This window comes from Rhinatrema bivittatum, chromosome 3, assembly GCF_901001135.1.
Source record: "Rhinatrema bivittatum chromosome 3, aRhiBiv1.1, whole genome shotgun sequence".
NCBI classification, from domain to species: domain Eukaryota; kingdom Metazoa; phylum Chordata; class Amphibia; order Gymnophiona; family Rhinatrematidae; genus Rhinatrema; species Rhinatrema bivittatum.
In genome coordinates this window covers 284002382-284026910 of record NC_042617.1, presented here as the reverse complement: position 1 = coordinate 284026910, position 24529 = coordinate 284002382, and the positions used below count along the sequence as shown (strand labels likewise).

Below are 24529 nucleotides of genomic sequence, written 5' to 3'. Positions count from 1 at the left end.
GTCCTAGATGAAGGAAAGCATGGCATACCCTTGAATCACTCACTCCTGGGGATGTCCACCGAGAATTCCATAAGTAACGGCAGCCGTGGGTGGGATGCTGAGTCCATCTGTCTACACTAAGGAAAACGAAATTATCAGGTAAGTAATTTCTCCATTTCCTAGCGTGTAGCAGATGGACTCAGGACCAATGGGATGTATAAAAGCTACTCCCGAACCGGGACCCACTTAGTACTGCCCTTGCAAATGCTGTGTCCTCCCAAGCCTGAACATCCAGGCGGTAAAACCTGGAGAAGGTGTGGGTGGAGGACCATGTCGCCGCCCTGCAGATCTCGGCGGGTGACAGCATCTTGGTTTCCGCCCAGGACACTGCCTGGGTTCTAATAGAATGGGCCTTGACTTATAAAGGCGGTGGCTTGGCTGCTTCTACGTAGGCTGCCTTGATGACGTCTTTGATCCAGCGGGCTATGGTTGCTCACGAGGCCACTTCCCCTTGCTTCTTCCCACTGTGAAGGATGAATAGATGGTCCGTCTTTCGTATGGATTCCGACATTTCCAGGTATCGCACTAGCAGTCTGCAGACATTGAGATGGCGTAGACTTCAAGCCTCTTCCGAATTCTTATGCTCATCTGGCGATGGTAGCAAGATGGTTTGGTTGAGATGGAAGTGAGGCACCACCTTGTGGAGGAGCGACGGAACTGTGCGTAACTGGATGGTTCCCGGGGTGAATCTGAGGAACGGCTCTTGGCAGGACAGTGCTTGTAGCTCGGATATACGATGGGTCGAACAGACTGCCAATAGGAAGGCTGTCTTCAATGTTAATAGTCGGAGAGACAGGCCGCGGAGAGGAATAAAGAAGGTTCCTGCTAGGAAATCTAGGACTAGGTTGAGGTTCCACAGAGGCACCGGCCACTTTAGGAGTGGTTGGATCTGCTTGACTCCTTTCAGAAAGCGTGAGACATCTGGGTGAGAGGCTATGCTGCCGCACTCGCTCTTGGTTCCGTAGCATGACAATGCGGCCACCTGTACCTTGATGGAGTTGAGGGACAATCCCTTCTTTAGGCCGTTCTGCAGGAATTCCAAAATCGCAGGAATTTTGACTGAGCGTGGTATGATGTTGCGGTCCTCGCACCAGGCTTCGAATACTCTCCAAATCCTTATGTATGTTAGGGATGTGGAGAACTTACATGCTCAGAGTAGGGTGTCAATTACTGCCCCCGAGTATCCGCTCTTCCTCAGGCGAGTCCTCTCAATGGCCAGACCGTAAGAGAGAATCGAGCTGGATCCTCGTGGAGGATCGGTACCTGTTGGAGCAGGTCTCTGTGTGGAGGTAGCAGGGGGCTCCCTGTCAGCAGTCTTCGCATGTCTGCGTACCACGATCTTTTTGGCCAGTCCAGGGCCACTAGAAGTACTGGTCCCCTGTGGTGTTCTATCTTGTGGATGATTGCGCCCAATAAGGGCCACGGCGGGAAGGCATATAACAGAGTTTCCTGTGGCCAGGTCTGTACCAGGGTATCGATTCCCTGGGACTGGGGTTCCCGTCTGCAGCTGAAGAAACTGGGCACTTGGGCGTTGGACCAGTTTGCCAGGAGGTCCATGGTTGGTGTTCCCCAACGGTTTACTATCAATTGGAATGCTGTGGTCTACAGCCTCCATTCTCCTGGGTCTAGACTTTCTCTGCTGAGGTAATCCATAGCGACGTTGTCTTTCCCGGCGATGTGGACAGCCGAGATCTCTTGAAGATTCACTTCCGCCCATGACATTAGGAGGTGTATTTCCAGAGACATCTGTTGGCTTCTGGTTCCTCCCTGACGGTTGATGTAGGCCACTGTTGTGGCATTGTCCAACATTACTCTGACCGCTTTGTCTCGGAGTCTGTGAACGAACCTTAGGCAGGCTAGTCTGACTGCCCGGGCTTCTAGGCAATTGATGTTCCATCCCGAATCTTCTTCGTTCCATTACCCTTGGGCGGTTAGCTCCTGGCAGTGTGCTCCCCATCCCCGTAGGCTAGCATCCGTGGTGAGTAGGATCCAGGTCAGTGAGTTTAGTCTCGTTCCCTGGCTCAGACGGACTTCTTGTAGCCACCACTGTAGTTGGGCCCGAACTCTGTCCGGGAGTTGAAGCCGTACTGTGTAGTTCTGGGACAGTGGATTCCATCGTGATAGTAGTGAGCGTTATAGGGGTCTCATGTGAGCTCGTGCCCATGGGACTACTTCCAGTGTGGATGCCATGAGGCCGAGAACTTGTAGGTAAGCCCATGCTGTGGGGTGAAGTTCGCTCAACAGGGTTCGTAACTGGGTCATCAGTTTTGATCTCCTTGTCGGTGTCAGGATGACCTTGTCTTGTTTGGTGTCGAACTGGACTCCCAAGTATTCTAGAGATTGGGAGGGCTGCAGGCAGCTCTTGTTTGTGTTGATCACCCACCCGAGGCTCTCCAGTAGAGTTTTGACTCTGTTGGTTGCCTGGTGGCTTTCCTCTGGGGATTTCGCTCTGATCAGCCAATCGTCTAGATAAGGGTGCATCGGATTCCTTCCTTCCTCAGTGTTGCTGCCACCACCACTATGATCTTGGTGAACGTCCGGGGTGCAGTGGCTAACCCGAAAGGTAGTGCCCGGAACTGATAGTGACGGTCCAGGATTGAGAAGCGTAGAAAACGCTGATGCTCTTGATGGATCAGAATGTGTAGGTAGGCTTCCGACAGATCCAGGGATGTAAGGAACTCTCCTGGTTGTATCACCCTTATTACAGAGCGTAGGGTTTCCATGCGGAAGTGAGGAATCTTCAGGTGACGGTTAACTGCCTTGAGGTCCAGGATGGGTCTGAATGTTCTTTCTTTCTTGGGGACGATAAAATAGATGGAATAATGCCCAGTATTTATTTGTTGTGGCGGCAACGGTGTTATAGTCTTAAGGCTAGCAATCAGTGTAGCTTCCACTGCCATCCTCTTGGAAGGGTCGTAGTAGGGAGATTCCACAAACTTGTCCCGAGGGAGATGGTGGAAATCCAGGTAATATCCCTCTCAAAGGATGGATAGGACCCACTCGTCCGAAGTTATCTCTACCCATCTTTGGTAGAATAGGGCAAGTCTGCCCCCTATGGCTTCTTCCTTTGGATGGGTCGGCTGATTTTCATTGTGGGGTGCGGCTGGGGCCTGAGCCCGAGCTGGCTCCCCTTTTATTGTGCTTGTTCCGAAAGGACTGGTTCCGGCCTGCGGGGCGGGCCGCTTGATATGTGCTTCTATATGGGTTGAAGCGCTGTGATCCTCTGCCCCGGAGGTTCGGGTGAAGGATCACTGGTTTCTCTTATTCCTGTCCTCCGGTAGCCGCGGTAGTGGGGACTTGTCCCATTTGTTGGCTAGTTTCTCTAGTTCACTTCCAAACAGGAGTGTTCCCTTGAAAGGCATCCTTGTGAGTCTCATTTTGGAGGATGTGTCGGCCGACCAGTTTCGGAGTTTTTGGTTTTCTTTGGTAAAATTACTCTAACGCTGTGCAAGCGTGCATAGAGTCCCTAACTGCTATGGAGATGGAAAATACTGAAGAGCTGCACTTCCTGCAGGGGTATATGTACTAGGGCTGACGTCAGATTGAAATCTGATCTGTCTCCAACTGCTATCAGGAGTACACTACACCCATTGGTCCTGAGTCCATCTGCTACACGCTAGGAAATGTGTATTATATATAAATGTGTGCACGTCCAGCATCTCAATTGTCCTCGGCTCTGCCAACCATGGTTAGCAATAACGCTCACGTGCATCATACTTTTCAAAGCTCTTTACAATCTTCTAACACTAGGGTTGTGTGTGAGGCTGTAACCAGAGAACCTAGCCAAGTCTGAAAGAGTGAGACATACTGTTACCAGTCTTTTGCGCAACCAATTGCACAGACCTTACTGCAATCACAGAGACAGCATCCCAGCTACCAGCTCTGAGTTCCAGTCTAACCACAAGATTACCGCTCGCCCTGTGCACTGATTTGCAAAGGGCAAAATATTCTCTGTAAACATCTGCCTAGGCAGCACATTACCTGGGTCTCTGTACAAGTATTATTAATCTTCTTCCAGTGGGGAAATGGTTTCCCATAATGCAGTACTTTATCCCCAAATTCATTGACATTTACTGGCTTAAGCATGCATAAAGTAATAAGCAACAGCTTTTTTCACACCAGATGCCATCTTTGACTGTTTGTTTGTGGGAATACATTTATTTTCGCTCCCGAAAAAGAGCAGATAACAATGGAGTGCTGCTGCCTGCATCCTAAGCTTTTACCAAATTAACCAAGATTATTTGATGGCAGGATGGGTCAGGGGACTGGCTGAAGAATACAATCTTATTTCCAGGACAGAGAACCACATAGAAACAGAGAATGTAAGCACAGAAAAGGATGGCCAGGCCTGCACCACCCCCCCCCCCCCCCCGCCTTCCTGATGCAATATTGCAGAACCAGCCTAAACATTTGTTTTTATCCCTTGCTTCCCTGCCAGGGATCCCCCGTTCCTTTGCCATGTTCTCTTGAATTGAGACCCTGTTTTCTTCCACTACCTGCACCCGGAAGGCTGTTCCACGCATAATGATTTCAAAGACTTTCACTTCTCGGTGACCACAGCGAGGTGCGCGTGCATGCACTGGACACACGGTAACCGCCACAACAACAACAAAAAAAAAAAGGGCTGAATGAGTACAAGTTTGAAACCTGTGAGCAGCAGCGCTTCCAGGTGACCATATTCAACAGGACTAAAAGCCAATAAGGAGTTCGGCAGGTCCCTTATAGTCCAGTTTCAAACAGATTCTCCCCTCTTGCCTAAACTGCCTTGCGACTAGCAGCAGTTGGCTCGCCCAAACGTGCCAACATTAGAAACAGTATTTCGGATAATAAAACTGTATCCTACATGAAAGTGAGCATGTTGTCGCAAGGAGAGTGTGAAACCTGACCCACTCCCCTCCCCAAAGTTAGGATCCTAAATTTAGAACCCCTACATTTAGGCATCAAATGTTGGTTCCTAGTGCGGAAAATCAAGTGTTAAGCATGTGACTTCCCCCCCCCCCCCCCATCTGCACCCCTGCAACCACCCACTTTTCGGACACCTAAATTTAGCTGCTCAACCCTAGACAATTTTCCAAGGAGTTGATTTAGGGAAACATGCTAACGTATGTTGTTTATGGGTAGGCCTCAAGCTCACTAGGGCCTTTTATTAACCAGAGGCCTGTTTGTGAAAATACAATAATTCAGGCATCGAAAGCCTTTGAACATTGACCTCAGATATCACAGGCCTTAGTTTAACCTGAAATTCTAGCAAGTACCTGAGGAGGTCTAAGCACAAGAAAAAATGACAAACATACAGAGCTGTCAAGTTTTGGGGTTTTTTTAAAATTTAATATCTGAAAACCTACAGACCTCTCTCCCCCCACCCCATTTGAATCCCCCTATCCACCATTCACCCTGAGCAAGTAATCTCTCTGTTCTCAACCTCCAGCTCGCTGGGGCAGAACACACCGTCATCAAGTAAGATTACCTTGCACAGCTCTGTGTACACTCATGGCACACGCTGGGGATTCGTGAACACCATTACAGCAAGATTAAACCTTCAACCTTGGTGATTGTGGCATTTTCACGAAGCACGAACGGACACCATTACCCATCTCTTCGTAGACACTTCTAGTAAATTCCTGGTTCTGTTGAACTTCGCTATCTTTATTTCCGGGACCAGTTTTTTTTTAATTCCTCTCTCTCTTTCTTTTTTTTTTTTTTTTTAATTTATTGACCGAGGTTTCCAACAGCGGAAGATTACAATTCTTATTTGCTCTGTCCTAATAGCCAGTTATTAATCTGTGTACGGAAGCATGTCTGCCCAGGAGAGAAGAAAGGCTGGTAACTGGTACAACTCCTTCAAGACGAGGTGAACATTCAAAACCCAAAATGATTTTTCCCCCTTATGCTTTAAGCAGTAAAAAGGGCGCCTGATTTCTTCATCGGATGAAGTGATTGTGCTATTACTGGATAAACATTTAGACTTAACTCCTGTTCCTGGGGGTAAGTACAGTATTAATTTTGGTCATTTTTTATTATTTGGGGGTGGGAGGGATTATGCTAATTTTGCAGGGGAGAAAAAGTGGTTGATATTCTGGTAAATTAAGAGGGCTACAGTATGGAAAAGGATTACTAGAGAAGTTACCTGTGTGTTGCATCTTCTCTGCCTCACATGCTAAGCACCTATCAACCTGTGCTCCGATTGCCAATGTATCATATTCTGACATAACTCTACAGTATAAAGCTGCCCTTTGCTTTTTATGGAGCAGCATAAAGTCAGGAGTCCCTTCTGCACCCCTGCATCAGACTGTCAATCAACACCCACCCAGCAGTACAGTCGGATCAAACACCGGGAAGAGAAAACCAACCAGGCTGAGTACAGCCCGCAATTCCAGAGACGAAAAGCTGCCGAAAAACACTTTTTCTGGGACAGGAGAGCTGGGATACCGGACACCACAGGCAGGCCCCTCTGCCCCATCCTCCAACGTCAGAGAGAGGTAAGACATGCAACGCAAATTAACCTCTTCCCACTATGCACACTCCAGTCTCCCCAAAGCTTTAATACAGAGTACTACAGCAGTAGAGCAAAAGTCTGTTCTGCTACGCTTAGTAATGTGTCTACAAAAGAGGAACTTCCAGCCACATCTTGATGACAAATTTCAACCAGCATAAAAGTTAGTTAAAAAAAAGCAATTACTATCAGCCAAAATAATTTAAGTTCCCTGTACGTACCCGGATCAGTTCAGACGATGGGTTATATCCCCATTCCAGCAGATGGAGGCAGAAGACAAACTTGTGAGGCGCTCGGAATTACCCATGAGCACTCTCTGCGTCCCATCAGTATTCTTCTGTCTCCAGCAGATGAAGACTGTTGATCCTGCGGTTCCCAGCTAAATTGATAATATTCTAACTTCCCCTGAAAAAGATTATTTTCTTTTTTTCTTTCCCTCTCTCTCTCTTTTCCTTTGAATGGATCAAGTTTAAAAAAAACCAAAAAAAAAACTTGCATTTTCTCAGAACAGGCTAAGTTGGCCTCTTAGTTTAATTTTGCCTGCCTTACAGCTTGCAATTGTATCTGGCCTTGAGAATAGTTTCTTATTCTCAGGTAGGTGTTTGTTTTCTTCTACTTTGCTCCATTCCTAGCTCTTAGGGGTGCAAGCTGGTGGTCCATCTGCTCCCCCTACCAAAATACCGGCTCACCCGAGAGGCGCCATTCCTTGGGGCTGGTAAGGCTGAGAGGCGACATTCCTCAGCTACTTAAAAAACAAACAAACAAAAAAATACTAAAACTATTTGAGCCAGTGTGATCTTTAAGGTGAAATTTTCTTTACCTCAGTTTTCTTTTCGCGGTGACTGACTGAAACTGTTTCGGGGGTTTTTTCTGTCCGCTGTTTCTTCCCCCATGCCGCGTGGGACGCGATGAAGCCTGCGGAAAGCCTGGGTCACGGCTCTCCCGCGAAGGGATTTGTTCAGCTTGCCTCCCCAGAGGGGACGGTTCTTCGAGGGTGGAAAGTCATTCAATTATGCCTCTTTCATCTCGTCTGACCTCGGGGGGCCCTGTTCCCGCCGAACGCGGGAACGGCGGCCATTTTGAATTCAGATGCGACTGTTGTCAGCGCATCCACGGGGCAGTCCCGGTGCCGTTTTCTCTCTGCCTCCACCCGTTTTAAATCCTGTGGGGGGCTCTCCCCCCCCCGGAAGATCTCTCAGCTTCGTGGACAGATTTAGGGAACAGCTTCTTTGTTCCCCTAGCAGGATTGGGAAGAGCTATGGATAAGTTATATCCTCTCCCGGACAAATTCCTAGAACTTCTCAAAGTTCCGAAGGTAGATGCATCGGTGTCACCGGTCACTAAAAGGACCACCATCCCGGTGACGGGAGGGACAGCTTGGCGCAACCTGCAGGATTGGAAGCTGGAAGTCTACCTTAAAAGAATTTTTAAGGTCTCTGCTTTGGGGGTCAGAGCAGTGGTCTGCAGTTCTCTTATGCAAAGATCAGGTCTGAGATGGATGCAGCAGTTGCTCGGTACCCAGGAACTGCTGTAGGCGGAAGCGCAACAAGCTGAACGCCTGGAGGCGGTGATTGCTTATTCGGCAGATGCGCTTTACAATCTCTTGAGGGTCCTGGCCAGGTCGATAGTTTCGGCTAGGCATCTCCTCTGGCTCCGTAACTGGTCAGCAGACTCTTCCTCCAGGTCGCAGCTGGGTTCTCTCCCTTTCAAGGGTAAGTTGTTGTTTGGAGAAGATTTGGAGCAAATTATCAAATCCCTTGGGGAAAATAAAGTTCACAAGCTTCCAGAAGACCGTCCGAGGAATTTTCGGACATACAACTCTTCTAGAGCCCGCTTCAGAGGGCAGCGAAGTTTTCGCAATCAAGACCTTTTACGCAGTGCCCCCCATCCACCAGGTCTCAATCATGGTCGCAGTCCTTTTGTGGCCGTAGACCCCCTCGTGGGGGCTTGTCCCACGGAGCAGCTTCCAAATCATCCCAATGAAGGGTTGCTGGCCCACTCCTCGACGCCCAGAGTGGGGGGTCATCTCTCCCTGTTTTACTAGGAGTGGATCAAAATCATGTCGGATCAGTGGGTCCTGGATATTCTAAAGCACGGTTACACTTTAGAGTTTGCTCACCCCATAAGAGACAGGTTTCTGTTCTCTCCCTACGGACCTTTGCGGAAGCAGCTAATTGTGCGACATACACTCAACAGATTCCTTGACCTTGGAGCAATTCTCCCAGTACTGTCGAAGGCGCAAGGCGCATGCCACTATTCCATCTACTTCATAGTTCCAAAGAAGGACTCTGCTTTCCGGCCCATTTTGGATCTCAAAACAGTCAACCGGGCCCTAAAGATTCTGCATTTTCAGATGGAAACTCTACGCTCAGTAATAGCGGCAGTACGCAATGGAGAGTTCCTGGCGTCCTTGGACCTCACAAAGGCTTATCTCCACATTCCCATTCTCAAGGATCATCAGAGGTTCCTCTGCTTCAAGATTCTGGGACAGCATTATCAATTTCAAGCCCTGCCTTTTGGTCTAGCAACAGCACCCCGCACCTTCACCAAAGTAATGGTAGTGGTGGCAGCAGCTTTACGGAAGGACGGTGTCTTAGTTCATCCCTACCTGGACGACTGGCTCATTCAGGCTAAGTCCAAGGAGCAGTGCAAGCAATCAATCGACAAGGTTTTAAGTCTCTTGAGCTCTCTCAGATGGGTAGTCAACTTTGCCAAAAGCAGTCTTATGCCATCGCAAATACTGAATTTCTTGGGAGCTCATTTCGACACCAGTGTGGGCAAGGTTTTCTTGCATCAGGACCGGGTGCTCAATACAACGTTTCCAGCACCTGACACTTCCCACGGCGTGGGATTATCTTTAAGTGCTGGGCTCCATGGCCTCCACCACAGACTTGGTTCTCTGGGCTTCTGCGCATATGCGACCTTTGCAGAGGGTGTTGCTCTCCTGCTGGAAGCCAGTGTCTCAGGAGTTCCAAGCTCCTTCACTGCTCCTGGATCTGGCCAAGGGTAGTCTGATCTGGTGGCTCTCTCTGGATCATTTGCTCAGCGGAGTGCACCTAGAAATGCCGCAGTGGGTGGTCGTTACCACGGATGCCAGTCTTTCAGGCGGGGGGGGGGGGGGGGGGGGCGGTGTGTCAAAGGCAGGCAGCTTAAGGCTAATGGTCATCGGTGCAAGCGACATGGCCGATCAATCAGCTGGAGACCCAGGCGGTCCACCTGGCCCTGAAACGGTTTCTCCCCTTGGTGCGCAGCAAGGCGGTGTGGATCCTATCCAACAATGCAACCACGATAGCATACATCAATCGGCAAGGGGGAACCAAGAGTCGACATGTCTCTCGGGAAACGGACATGCTCATGACGTGGGCGGAACGTCACCTCACACGACTGGCGGCTTCTCATATAGCGGGAATAGACAATGTACAAGCGGATTTCTTAAGCTGGCAAAAGTTGGATCCCGAAGAGTGGGAATTATCCGAAGAGGCAATGTCACTTTTGGTCCAGAGGTGGGGGTCCCCTCATCTCGACCTGATGGCCACACTAAAGAATGCAAAGGCACCCCGATTCTTCAGTCGCAGAAGAGAGCACGGGGCAGAAGGAGTAGACGCTCTGGTTCTACGTTGGCCTCACGATGTTCTGCTTTATGTGTTTCCTCCATGGCCTCTAGTGGGAAAGGTCCTACGGAGGATAGAACTTCACAGTGAAGCAGTGATTCTGGTGGCTCCAGAGTGGCCATGGAGGTCGTGGTTCGTGGACCTCCACAATCTAGCAGTCCGCTTCGATTGGGTCACCTTCTCCGGCTTCTCCGTCAAGGTCCCGTATTTTTCAACCAGGCTGATTGCTTCTGTCTTGCGGCCTGGCTTTTGAAAGGAGACGGCTGAGGAAGAGAGGCTATCCAGAAGAAGTCATATCTACTCTGTTACAAGCCAGGAAAACTTCCACTTCCATTTCTTATGTTCAAATATGGAAAGTTTTCGAGTTCTGGTGTGAGTCCGGAGGGATTGCTTCTCACCGGGAGTCTGTGGCTCAGATTCTCTCTTTTCTGCAGAACGGGCTAAGCAAGAGGTTGGCTTACAATTCTCTTCGTGTTCAGGTAGCAGCCCTTAGTTCACTTGTGGGACCCATGGATGGGACCCCTCTGGGTTCTCATCCAGACATTACCCGTTTTTTGAAAGGGGTAAAGCATGTGAAACCTCCGGTCCGTAATCTGTATCCTTCATAGAATCTTAATCTGGTTTTACGCGTTTTGTGTGATCCTCCATTTGAGCCGCTGAAGAATTCTACACTCAAGGATTTAACTCTAAGGACTGTGTTCCTAGTCTCTATTTCTTCTGCTCGCAGAATATCGGAATTACAAGCTTTGTCTTGTAGGGAACCCTATTTGCGTTTCACGGATTCAGGGGTCTCCCTGACCACGGTTCCATCTTTCCTCCTGAAAGTGGTATCTTCTTTCCACCTCAATCAGTCAGTGGAACTACCAGCTTTTCAGGAAGAAGTTTCTAGGGAGCTACGGTGGCTTGATGTTAAGCGAGCTCTCCTTCATTACCTGGAGGTCACCAATGATTTTCGTCTTTCGGACCATCTGTTTGTTCTCTGGAGTGGCCCCAAGAAAGGACATCAGGCCTCGAAGACCACTATTGCTCGCTGGTTGAAGGAAGCAATTGTTGCTGCTTATATAGGTTCGGGGAAACGCCCTCCGGACGGAGTGAAAGCACATTCTCTTCATTCTCAGGCGACTTCCTGGGTGGAAAGTAAAGCTGTGTCTCCTAAAGAAATTTGCAGAGCGGCGACATGGAAGTCACTACATACCTTTGCATGTCATTATCGTTTAAATCTTAGACCACTGGGTTTGGGTTCGTTTAGCGACAAGGTCATTCGAGCAGGGCTATCTGGGGCCCACCCTATTTAGGAAAGCTTTGGTACATCCCACAGTTTGGACTGATCCGGGTACGTACAGGGAAATGAAAATTATTTCTTACCTGCCCATTTTCGTTCCTGTAGTACCACGGATCAGTCCAGATGCCCACCCGCTCTTTTAGGTAGCAGATTTCTGGTCCAATATCTTGCTTTTTCAGTACAGTTAGCCTGCTCATCGGTGGTATAACAAGGTTTCAAATTTTCTCGATGGCTTTGGGATTTGCATTTGCAAGTTTTGGACTACAGACAATATATGCAACGGCAACTTGTACATAGTTCCCTATTTGGTTGGGAGTTTTTTGCTTGATCCATTCATCAGTTAGTTCTGAGTTTTTTGTTCTGCTTTGATATTCTTAATACTGATGGGATGCAGAGGGTGCTCATGGGTAATTCCGAGCGCCTCAAGTTTTTCTTCTGCCTCCATCTGCTGGAATGGGGATATAACCCACACTCTGGACTGATCCGTGGTACTACAGGAACGAAAATTAGCAGGTAAGAAATAATTTTCATTTTGTTTTCCTCTTCAGATAACCACCAAAATGAAGCTGAACTAGAATCCTGAAATCATTTATAGGGTTTGAAGAGCCCCCCCACTGTTTTATTTTGTCCTTTTTAAAATGGATAACTAGGCTGGGTTTCAGTTACTAATATTCCTACCAAAATGTCCCTCTCTTCTCTTATGCCAGCTTTGCACTTGGTTACATGAACGGCCCGGCGGAGCTCTCAACGACAAACAGCAGTGAGCCTTCAGGGAGGGTTCCGCACGACCAGCTGCAGCAGGTCACGCTGCTGGTTTTTGATGGACTCATTTTTGTGGCCGGTTTGGCAGGCCATACCCTGGTTATATTCATTCTCCTGAGGTGCAGGAAGCACCGGGACGGCACAACCATCCTGTTCCTCAACCTGAGCGCAGCCGATATCCTGCAGCTAGCTTGCATGCCTTTCAATGCCACATCCATAGCCATGAGGAGCTGGGTATTTGGAAGGTTCTTCTGCAAACTGGTCAACTTTGTTAGCGTCATGTGCTCCTCTGCCAGCGTGTTCACCCTGGTCGGACTTTCTGTTAACCGTTACATTAGCATTGTGAACCCATGCAGGGCCTATCGCTTCCAGGCCAGCTGCTACCTGGCACTGGCGCTGTGCACCATCTGGCTTCCTGCCTTGGCCCTGGCCATCCCACAGTGCATTTATCGATCCCTCTGGTCAGACTCTATGTACTGTTTTGCCTTTCTAACAGACGAGAGAGAAATGGCCTACAGTGTCTTGCTATTTCTCTGTGCCTTTGCCATTCCACTCATCACCATCACAATCATGTACACCAAAATCTTAAACTACCTGAAAACGAAGAGACTGGGCATGAAGGCCAGTTACCTAGATAGGCACCACGCACATGTCACCAGGCTCTCTATCACTCTGGTGTTGGCCTTCATGGCCTGCTGGTTACCATCATACGTGCTCATGTTCTTACTGATTAAAAGGCAGGTCAGTATTCAAGGAGTCTTCCCAGTTTTGGCCCGGGTGCTGGCCTCTTCTTCCACCATTGTAAATCCCACTGCATACATGTTCACCTCTAAGCTATTCAGGAAAGATGCGTGGGCCCTCCTGTTTAAGGACCGCAGAGCCAGGCAGTCAAATAAGGTGAGCCCAATAACTGCAGATAGGAGCCTTCCCAACTCTGCCTCTACTAGGTATACTCATTCAAATTAGGCACTCTACAGGTGAGTATAACAGCAAGCTTTCCAAAGTAAAAAGATTGTGGGGTTATGGTGCTCCAGCCAAAGAACGGTATGGAAGGTATGTTACTGCATGAATGCATACAGTGTCTGCCATCTTGCATGGGCTAGGTGAAGATGCAGCACAATAGACTAAATTAGGGACAGGTGGCTGTACAGTATTGTTACTGAATTAATATGAATTCCTAGATTATGCAAATAAAATGCATTGCATGTAATAGAACTAAGTCTTTAAATATATTAGTGAAATTAAATTTACAGCTGACAAATCAGGCCTATGTTTTATAAGCACCTTGTATCTGTTTTTCACTGAAAGCCTGCAAATAATTCCTTGATTCCGTCAGTGCAATTACTGTTAGTCAACGTAATGCTGTAAAATTAGTTAAATATTGTGTGACCACAGCAATAATGTGGCAGTGCTACAAATAATTACAAAACTGTGAACATCTGGTTAATTGAAAAGTCAAGAAACCACAGCCAGCAACACAACTGATGCATTAATAAATCAGAGCATCCGCCCCAGGACTCAACTAGACAACAGTGTCACCAGGCTGATACCTCCTGAGTGTAAACAAAAAAAAAGGAAACTAATTAAAAAAAAATCAATCAACATTAAAATCTTACTAAGAAAATAGGTTTACAAAGCAAACGCTATTAATTCAGGGGCCAATGATTTGTTCAAGGAAATGAAAGATAAATAGAACCCAGTCCTGGAGCCTCCCACATACGCCAGCACATGACGATACAAACACAGAACAAGTTCCAGAGTCTTCCCTACAGCTGCCAACAGTGATAGAAATCAACCTCCTATTGGCACAGTCCACACTTACACAAATAGACCGAGGCCCAGAGGAAAGGAATGGAACTATATTTATTTATTTATTTATTTAAGGTTTTTTTTATACCGGCATTCATGATAGCGTTCACATCATGTCGGTTTACATGTAATGCTGCTATATCCATGCATGCTGTAACTGCTTCTTGAGCACTGTGTGCAGATCCGTTCACTCCATAAAGTTAATAGGTAGAATAATTAAAACAAATCTGAGAAAGTATTTTTCAGTCAGTGCACAATTAAACTGGAGTTTGTTGCCAGAGGATGGGGTGAGAGCACAGCTGGGTTCAAAAACGTTTTGGACAAGTTCCTGGAGGAAAAGTCCATAAACCACTATGTTTAAGGCTGGGGAGCAGCGTCCACCCTGCCGCCATTAACATGAGGGGGGGGGGGGGGGCAGGCATTCTGTCCCTCAGCTGAATGTTTGATGAGAAGGGGAGGGGTTGGGGGCGGGGAGCTTGCTACTCCCAGGTGCTTGTTTACATTTTCCTGGCTAGGCCTGATTGGTCGGCATGGTTCAGCGGCGGGTTTATGGGTAGGGGAAGGGAAGGGAGGGGTTTCTTGTTGGTTTTTCTTAGCTCAGACCCCGGCAGCTGCTGCAGCGAAGGGAAGAATTTTTCTCCTGCCCTCCCTCCAGTTGTTGGAGCTGTATTTATATGTGTATGCGGTTGGGGTTTGTCACAGTTATGGGGTAAACCCAAGCCTAAGTTGATTTATTGTTAGCTGAAGGAGTTTTGCACTTGGGGGAAACATGGGGGGGGGGGGGGGTACGTGATAGCTGTGGGGTGCTGCTACACGTGGCAGATCTGTTGTGTGGTCTCGCATTGCTGTGAGTGTTTCCTGCTGGGACGTGGCAGGGAGGGCTGGGCAGCAGCGGGGTTTCCACTGGTTGATGAGACTGTTGGTGGAGGGGGAGGGATTACACAGTATGTCACTGGGATGTGGTGGCATATGGCCTGGAGAATTTGGAGAGGGTGATTGATATTTTATGTTAGTAGTCTGAGGTATAATGTTATCGATAAACTGCAGCCATGTTAATTCCCAATTTGGTGTTCTGTATTTTTGTTTTGGGGGAATGGGGGATGGAAGAGAATGCCTTATGTCCCGCCTTGCCCATGTTAAGGGCATGTAGAGCTGGGAAAGCCACTGCTTATCCTGGTTATAAAGCAATGAGGACTGGATCTATTCTTTGGCAATTCTGCCGGGCATTTGTGACTTGGATTGGCCACCATCAGAGACAGGATGCTGGGCTTGATGGACCTTTAATCTGACCCAGTTTCGAATTTCTTACATTCTTATGCATCTTTCAGTCGCCAATATCACCATAGAACAGGCAAAGAACCTTCCAATGCCAGAGATTCAGCCAGAAAAGGGGTCTCCTTGGGGATGATGATGTGACGCTATCCTGTGGATAACAAGGATAAGGGAACCCATCCTGGAAACACTAACACCGACATAAGGACAGAACAGATTCCAGTGCCTCCTGCTGGGTTCCCTGATCAGTCCAGAGTTCCCAGATCAGTCCAGACTGATGGGCTTTGCCTCCCTTCCAGCAGATGGAGACAGATGGGCTCCGCATCTTAACTTGGTGTGCCATCTGCTGCTCCTCAGTATTTCTCTGTCTCCAGCAGATGGAGAGGGTGCAAAACCTGCGGTTCTGATCCAAGCTATACAAAATAAAAAAAGAAGGATTTCAAGTTTTTTGGAGTCTCCCAGGGGCAGTGAGGTCCTGGTGGGACCATCCTCCCTGGTTGTAGGCATTTGGACGAGCAGGGGTTGGGAACCCCAAACTTTGCTCCTGAGTCTGCTGGCGGGATGACAGCTGGTGGTCCAGCTCCCTCCCCCCTTCTACAGAGCTGTACAGCAGAGAGGAGGAGGAGACTAGAGCCCGGGAGCTCCCACGAGAGACATTTCTATTTTCCCTTCTTGGCTCCCCCCCCCCCCCCCTTTGTCCTGTGGCTGCCGGTGCCTGCCCTGTGGGTATTTCCTGCCACCATGCCACGCATGAGTCTGTGCTTGCGCTGCAGCGATCGGCTCTCCAGCTGGGCCTCATCGGAGTATTGCAGCTGGTGCCACCCCGGGGGGGAGGAAGGACGGCTTTCCTGGCAGGTCTGTGGTGGCAGATTTACAGCAGTGCAGTGCCAGGAGGCTGCTCACTGCTCCAGAGACTCCGGCTGACCCGTTCCCACTTAGTGCGGGAACGGTGGCCATTTTGGGCACTTTTCACGCCGCGGAAGAAAGAGCGTTGAGGGGGAGGGGATCTTCCTCTGGCCCTCTCCCCAGCCAATTCCAGCTCCGTAGCAGCTCCAGGGGCCATGGAAGAGTTCCTGATATGGACCCTAACCCTTTGATGGGGACATCTATGGGGCCTGCGCTATTTTCCCCACAGTTTGTCCTGCTGATGGACCAGGCTTTCCTGGCCAGCAGTTCTCGAAAAAGGGGGGCTTCTAGTCTTCATGGCTCTTCAGGCCCGCTGGGTAAGATACCCAGAAGGGAAGAGATGTTGGCGGCTACTCAGATTCGCCGGGTACAAGCCCCTGTGGTATGGGGAACCACCCGGGAGACCTCTTCCGATGATTCGGGCCAGGGGGAGGAGCCAGTGGACCCCACTCCGCCCCTGGACTGATTCCCCCGGTAGAAGGAGACAATTCTAAGGTGGTCCGCTTATTCCAGAGGGACGAGCTGGCACTTTTAATTCCCCATGTCCTCGCGGAGCTGGGCATTGCGGACTCCCCCTCAGAACCAAACCCAGACATGGTGGATCCAGTCATTACGGGCTTGTGAGGACCTGCTAGAAATTTTCCCTTGCACGCTGTGCTGAAGTAGATGATGCTCCGGGAATGGGATTTCCCGGAGACAGGCCTCAAGGTCAGCAGGGCAATAGACAAGTTGTATCTGTTGCCTGAGGATGTGTTGGAGCTGCTGAGGATTCCTAAGGGGGACGCGTCCGTCTCCACGGTTACCAAGTGGACGACCATCCCTGTGGCAGGAGCAACGGCTTTGAAGGATCTTCAAAATCGCAAATTGGAAGGTTACCTTAAAAGGATTTTTTAAGTATCTGCCCTGGGCATTCGTGCTGCGGTTTGTAGCAGTTATTGAGTGGAGGAGTAGCCTAGTGGTTAGAGCAGTGGGCTATGACCCAGGAGACCCAGTCCTACTGTCGCTCCTTGTGACCTTGGGCAAGTCACTTTACCTCCATTGCCTCAGGTACAAACTTAGATTGTAAGCCCTATGGGGATAAGGAAATACCTACAGTACCTGAATGTAATCCACTTTGAAATGCAAAAAAATGTGAAAAGTGGAATATAAAAATCTAAATTCAATTAAATTAAATATGCTCAGGGCGATCCTACACTGGGTACAACAGTTGCAAAATACCAAAGATCTAGCTCCTTCGGAGGCAAAGCAAACCGAGCGGTTGGAGGTCACAGTGGTGTATGGCGCAGATGTGCTTTATGATCTACTTTGCACTTCGCCGCGCACTATGGTGTCGACGGTGTCCACCCAAAGGCTGCTGTGGCTGTGGAATTGGTCAGCTGATGTTTCTTCTAAAGCTCAGTTGAGAGCTCTCCCTTGTAAGGGCATACTCCTGTTTAGGGAAGACCTGGAGTAGCCGATCAAGAATCTGGGTGATAATAAGGTCCACAAGCCGAAAAGGCAGAAAGCCTTCTTTTCCACCTGCTCTCGCTTTCGTGGTCAGCAGCATTTTCGTCAGAGCAGGCCTCAGAACGTGGGACAAAGACAAGTCTCGGCGAGGTTCCAGTCTAGTCTCCAGTCTATTGTGGGCATCGAAAGACCCGTGATGGGGCCGGACATGGCACCACCAGGGTCAAGTCCACCCAATGAATCGAGGCTGACCCACTCCACAGATCCTGTTATAGGGGGTGACACTCTCTCTTCCTCCGAGTGGGTCAAAATCACGTCAGACCGGTGGGTTCTCAGTGTGATAGAACATGACTACACGTTAGGATTTGTTCGCCCACTCCGAAGCTTGTTTCTGGTGTCCCCCTGCAGGTCTCTGACAAAGGAGTTGGTCATTCACCAGACCCTGGGTCACCTCCAAAGTCTGGTGGCCATCATACCAGTTCCTCAAGCAGAGCAGGGAAAGGGACGTTATTCCATTTACTTCATCATCCCCAAGAAAGAAGGAACTTTTCAACCCATCCTGGACTTAAAGAAAGGTCAATGTGGCCCTCAAGGTGACTCATTTCCGCATGGACACGTCTGGTCGGTCATTGCAGCCATGCAGAAGGGCGAATACCTGGTGTCCCTGGACCTGACAGAAGCCTATCTACATACTGGGATTCATCAGAACCATCAGAAGTTCCTCAGATTTATGATCCTCTGGCAACATTTCCAGTTTTGTGCTCTGCTGTCTAGCCTTGCCATGACTCCGTGGACCTTCATCAAGATGATGGTATTGGTGGCAGCATCCCTGAGGAAGAGGGAGTGTTGGTACATCTCTATCTGGATGATTGGCTCATTCGGGCGGTCGGCGAACCTATGCTCGCAAGCAGTGGATGTGGTCTTACGTCGCCTGTGGTCTCTGGATTGGGTGGTCAAGCTCACCAAGAGTCATCTTGTCCCCTCCCAGGTCCTGGAGTTTTTGGGAGCCCTCTTCGACACTCAAGTGGGCAAGGTCTTCCTTTCCGGGGACAGAATCATCAAATTGAGCTGTCAAGTTTAGTCCCTGTTGCGAACCTCAGTGCCCAGAGTCTGGGATTACTTGCAGGTTCTTGATTCCATGCATCAACCGAAATTGATTCCCTGGGTCTTTCTGCATATGAGGCCTCTGCAAGCGGCTTTGTTGTCCCGTTGGAACCCACTGTCAGAGCAATTCTATCTCCCACTGCCACTTACAGATGTTGCCAGGTTCAGTCTTTCATGGTGGCTGTGCAGGAGCACTTGGAGTGCGGAGTGGATCTGGAGATACCCTGGTGGATGGTGGTGGCAACTGATGCCAGCCTTTCCTGCTGGGGAGCAGTATGTCAGGATCAAGCGGTACAGGACCAGTGGTCTCCGGAGGCGGCATACTGGTCGATCAATCACCTCAAGACACGGGCCGTTCGCTTGGCTATGGAGAATTTCCTCTGCCTTCTGCGCAACCAGGCGGTTTGAGTTTTGTCAGACAATGCGATGACAGTGGCCTATATCAACCAGCAGGGAGGAACCAGAAATCAGCCAGTAGCCCTCGAAACAGATCTATTGATGTCCTGGACAGAGCACCATCTGGAAATGTTGGCAGTGTCACACATTGCAGGGTCAACCAACCTACAAGTGGACTTCCTCAGTCATCACCAGCTAGACCCAGGGGAATGGGAGCTATCAGACGACGCCGTGCGCCTGATATCTCGCCAGTAGGGCAAGCCTCACGTGGATCTCATGGAGACCCAAGCAAACGCCAAGGCAGCGTGCTTCTTCAGTCGCAGGCAGGATCACGGCGTGGAAGGAGTCGATGCTCTGGTAGTTCCTTAGTCGCACGAAGTTCTCCTTTATGTGTTCCCTCCGTGGCCGTGGTGGGCAAGGTGATCTGAAGGATCGAACTTCACCCGGGCTGAGTCATTCTCATAGCTCGAGTGGCCGAACCAGCCCTGGTTCGCAGACCTCGTGAACCTGTGCTTGGAGGGGCCCCTACAGTTGAATCATCTAAATCTCCTCAGCCAGGGTCCCATATTTTTCGATCAGGTAGATCGCTTTTGAGAGGTGTCAGTTGCGGAAGAAAGGATATCTGGAAGAGGTTATTTCTACTCTACTAAGAGTCCGGAAAGCTTCTACCTCCCTGGCCTATGTTTGTGTTGGGAAGGTCTTTGAGTCCTGATGTCAGCCTCGGGGGGTGGATCCTCGAAAAGCCTCTGTTGCCCTGGTCCTTCCTGCAGGACGGGCAGGTTTATCGTTTAATTCCCCAAAAGCTCAGATCTCCGCTCTGGGATGTCTGCGGGGCCAGATCCAGGGTTCTTCTCTGGCAGCTCATCCTGATGTAGTACGTTTTCTCCATGGAGAGAAGCATCTTTGACCACCAATTCGTCAGCTATGTCCCTCCTGGAACTTGACCTTGGTTCTTCGGGGTTTGTGTGAAGCCCCCTTTGAGCCTATTAAGAGGGCTGGCTTGAAGGACCTCATGTTGAAAGTGGTGTTTCTGGTGGCGATTTGTTCAGCCAGGAGGGTGTCAGATTCAGGCTTTATTCTGTAGAGAACCTTTTCTCTGCATCTCGGACTCTGGAGTTTCTCTTTGAGCTGTTCCATTCTTTTTGCCTAACGTGGTCTCTGCTTTTCATCTGAATCAGTCGGAGGAGCTTCCGGCCTTTACGGATGTGGAGCTCAAGGATCCTCATTCCAGAGAACTGAGGCGTCTGGACATCAGACAGGCGTTGTTGCATTATTTGGAAGCTACCAATATATTCCATTTATCGGATCACTTTTTTATTCTCTGGCATAGCTCGAAGAAAGGACAGAAGGCGTTTAAGGCCACTATTGTTCGTTGGTTGAAGAAAGCCATTGCATCAGCATATATCTGTCGTGGTCGATCAGTCCCAGAAGGTTTAAAAGCTCATTCTACTCAAGCACAAGCGGCTTATTGGACGGAATGCCAGCTGGTCTCTCTGCAGGAGATCTACAGGTTGGCTACCTGGAAGTCTTTACACACTTTTGCTCAACACTACCGTTTGGATGTTCAGCAATCGGCGCCGGCAACTTTGGGGCTAGTGTCATCCGAGCAAGACTCTCGCAGTCCCACCCTGATTAGGAGAAGCTTGGGTACATCCCAGCAGTCTGGACTATCTGGGTACGTACAGGGAAAGGAAAATTGGTTCTTACCTGCTAATTTTCGTTCCTGTAGTACCACAGATCAGTCCAGATGCCCACCGCTGAGGGGTTAAGGGGTGTGTAGGGAGAGTCCGCTCATACTGTTCTGTTTTTCTCTAGCCTTTTCTGCAGAATGGCATAGGCTTTTTATAATGGTTGAAGGAAGTTCCTTGTTCAATTGTCAAAGTTTTGTTTTTTCATCCTCTGCTCGTTCAGGGGATAAAAGTTAGGTTAATTCACAAGTAGGTTGGTCTATAAAATTGTTCTGCTTGGGTATGAATAAATACTGAGGAGCAGCAGATGGCACACCAAGTTAAGAGGCGGTGCCGGAGAAACTTTCTCTACCTCCATCTGAGGGAAGGGAGGCAAAACTCAGTCTGGACTGATCTGTGGTACTACAGGAAAGAAAATTAGCAGGTAAGAACCAATTTTCCTTTACAGATGAATAAACCCAATGGGTCTGGAGCATTCTGTAAGTCGTAAGAACAATCAAAGGAGGGCAGGATCCAGATGCTAACCATGACAACAGATGCATCCCATCTAATACCAGCAGAAGGTATAACATTCTACATAACCTCAGGTCCATTTGTGCTCATTACCAATGGATATAAATCTAAATATGCACAGTAAGATATATCTGAAGCTTCGAATATATAACCAAATTTGAAATACATTCTTAAATACAAAGGGGTAGATTTTATAAAAGTACGCCCGCGCGTACTTTTGTTCACGCACCAGGTGCAAACAAAAGTACACCGGATTTTAATAGATACGCGATTAGCCGCACGTATCCTTTAAAATCCGGGGTCGGTGCGCGTAAGGCTGCCCAAAATCGGCAGCCTGCGCGGGTCGAGCCGCGCAGCCTGCCTCCGCTCCCGCTGAGGCCGCACCGAAATTGGAGCAGCCACGGAGGGAACTTTCCTTCCACCCCCCCCGCACCTTCCCCTCCCTTACCCACCCCCCCCCCAGTCCTATCTAAACCCCCTACCTTTGTTTTAAAAGTTACGCCTGCCAGAGGCAAGCTTAACTCGTGCGCGCCGGCCAGCTGGCCTGCGCGCGATTCCCCGGCCCGGGAGCTGTTTCGGAGGCCTCAGCCATGCCCTTGAAAAGCCCCCAGGCCGGAACCACGCCCGCGGCCCCGCCCCCAAATGACGCGCCACCGCAGCAGCCCCCCCCATTACGCCCCCCCAGGAAAGCCCCGGGACTTACGCGTGTCCCGGGGCTTGCGCGCGCTGCCAAACCTATTCAATATAGGTTCGGCGCGTGCAGGGTGAACTTGGGGCAGGTTTTCGGGGGGTACGCGCATATCTTACGTGTATACCGCTTTGAAAATCTGCCCCAAAGAGCACAGTTGATCATGCTGAAAAACATCTGTTCATTCTCAGATAGTGAATTTATACTGAATTTCCATTGCTTGTGGTCAAAACTGATCAGGTTTAAGCTAGAGATAATTACAAACTGAAGAGCAAGAAAAGATAAGGAGAACAATTTTATAAGAAACGAGAAGTGCTGGAAATGATAGCGACTGAAACGCCACATTAGCATGAAAAATCAGTACCTAAGGTGCTACTGATATTCCAATCATCTCAATTAAAAACTATTATATTCAATGTGCAGATATGAAATCTCATGAGAATCAGCCCAGAGCTTCTTGGGATGTGAAGTACTGGCAAGTCTACTCTCATGCATTTCTTACAGTGAAATTTCTGAATTAACTTCCTTCTGTGTGTCCCCAATCACTTGAGACTTTTGAAAAGTAAAAGTCAAATGTTCCTCCAAAGGTCTAGCTTTATGCAAACTTTGGACCAGCAAATTCAAATTGTTTAAATGAAAACCAATTGGTAAACCAAGGATCAGCCAAAATTTCACTCTGTCCCATCAGGTATGGGAAATAAGGATACTGGGATGACTTTTTGATCCTTTGATCCTTTTTAGTGGCTGGGATGCTATGGAAGTCTGATTTCCAGCCTTTATCCTAGATATGCATTAGGATTTGTGTGTTGGCTGCAGGGAAGGTGGATTAGCTAACTGTACGGGGTGGTCTGGCAGACAGAATTCAGGCTGCTCTTTGCTGATGGATTGGTAGGATCTATATTATGTATTTTTATGTTGTTTGCATGTATTGTTGCATGTTTATTTATGTGATTGTTACTAATTGTATTTTTCCTTTTGTACAACACTTTGCACATATCTGTGATCTGAAAAGCATGCGTCATAAATCAATTAAAGTTCCTTATGCATTATGTCCAGACATCAAGTTCTCCAAATATGACGACTTGAATTTGCCTCTCACACATTTCTTATGGAGAAATTGTCAACTTTGTCCCCCCTCCAATACCCTTCCACCCCCCACTCACAAACTTTGAAAGATCCAAAAGTCAGATGCCTCCTGCCCACCTCCTAGGGCTTACAACCATACAAAATTTGGCTCACCTCAGTCTTACTGTTTAGAAATTGATAGAGAGACTCACACTGACACACCGACACACTCAACCACCTTATAACCATTTTTCCTTAAGGAAATGCTAACAAGGGAACCGCTAGCAGTACAATGCCAGCCTCAAACAAGGGACGAAGTGAAAACCATGCACATGCATTTTCTAGCATTTTTCTCTAACATTACCCTCTTGAAAATGACTGACTCGAACCTCGTCAGATTCCAGTCATTTTTAATAGGGTATGATGTATGACCACAGTAGTCCTTCCCCTCAAGCTTTGAGCTGACTGCTGTAGGTTTGGAGAAGTTATGGTGTCTCTGGATTGACAGATTGGAGCACTACTATTATGCTCTGCACTCTTGTATTAACGAGAAGAAAAAAAAAAAAGTTGCAGTCTGCCATGGCCAATCCTTCAGCCCGTTGCAGCCCGGTAACAGGAAAATTGCACATTACCTCCACTATTATCACTGGCTACTCCTGCAGCTTTGTCCTAGCTGAGCCAAGCCTGGCTGCAGAAAAAAATGCAGATTCTTAACGTCTCCACTAGCACTTACTTTCCACAATTGTAGTCCTGCCCGAGCCGTCATCGAGGATTTGCTGGATGTTGCCGAAGTGAATATCGCTGAAGAAGATCCTGTTGCTGCCCCGGTTATTGTAGCGGTAATCAAACGCCAAGGCGATCACATTCTTCATGTGCTCGGAGTCCTCAAATGGCTTTATTGGGGCGTTGAGGTTGTTCTCGTCAGACAGGTGGATGCTCTTCAGGATCGTCCGCTCCGAGTACAACAAGTAACCGTCGTAATCGCGACAGCTCACGCTGTCCTCTGAAAGCATACCATGGGCACATGCACAGGTCCTCTGCCCACTGCCCGCGGTACAAGCAGAGTTGCTGGCACCCCCCATTGTTCTGGGCACAGACATTAGTACCTATTCAGAAACATAAGAAAAGAAATATTCATCGCTGTAATAAATGCTGTGTCAATGAAATGAAAGACTCAAATGAAGAAGCGGAAATTTAAAAGAACGTTATCATTCCTTACTAAAACTAAGGATGAGATCACAAATTCTGGGAGGCTACTGTTAAAAACTGGGTTACAAATCAGACCGGCTGAAAAATATCGTGCGTTTACAGCCTTGGTGAAATCCCGGCCACCCGGTTTCCAAGACATCTATAGCGAACAGGCACGAGACACATTTGCATACAAGTGAGGGAGTGCAGGCAACTCTCTCCCATATGCCTATTCTTGGTGGATAGCCCGAGAACCAGACTGGCCGG

The 24529-nt window shown here is 48.7% G+C and overlaps 1 protein-coding gene across 1 annotated transcript in view; it reads right to left on the bottom strand.

Annotated features, from left to right (window-relative positions):
- The window catches only part of LRP1 (LDL receptor related protein 1), a 657378-nt gene that overhangs the window by 242907 nt on the left and 389942 nt on the right, over nt 1-24529 (bottom strand). Inside the window, 2 exon segments of the mRNA XM_029594881.1 lie at nt 23808-24117; nt 24119-24180. Of these exon segments, the coding sequence (XP_029450741.1) occupies nt 23808-24117; nt 24119-24180 (372 nt within the window).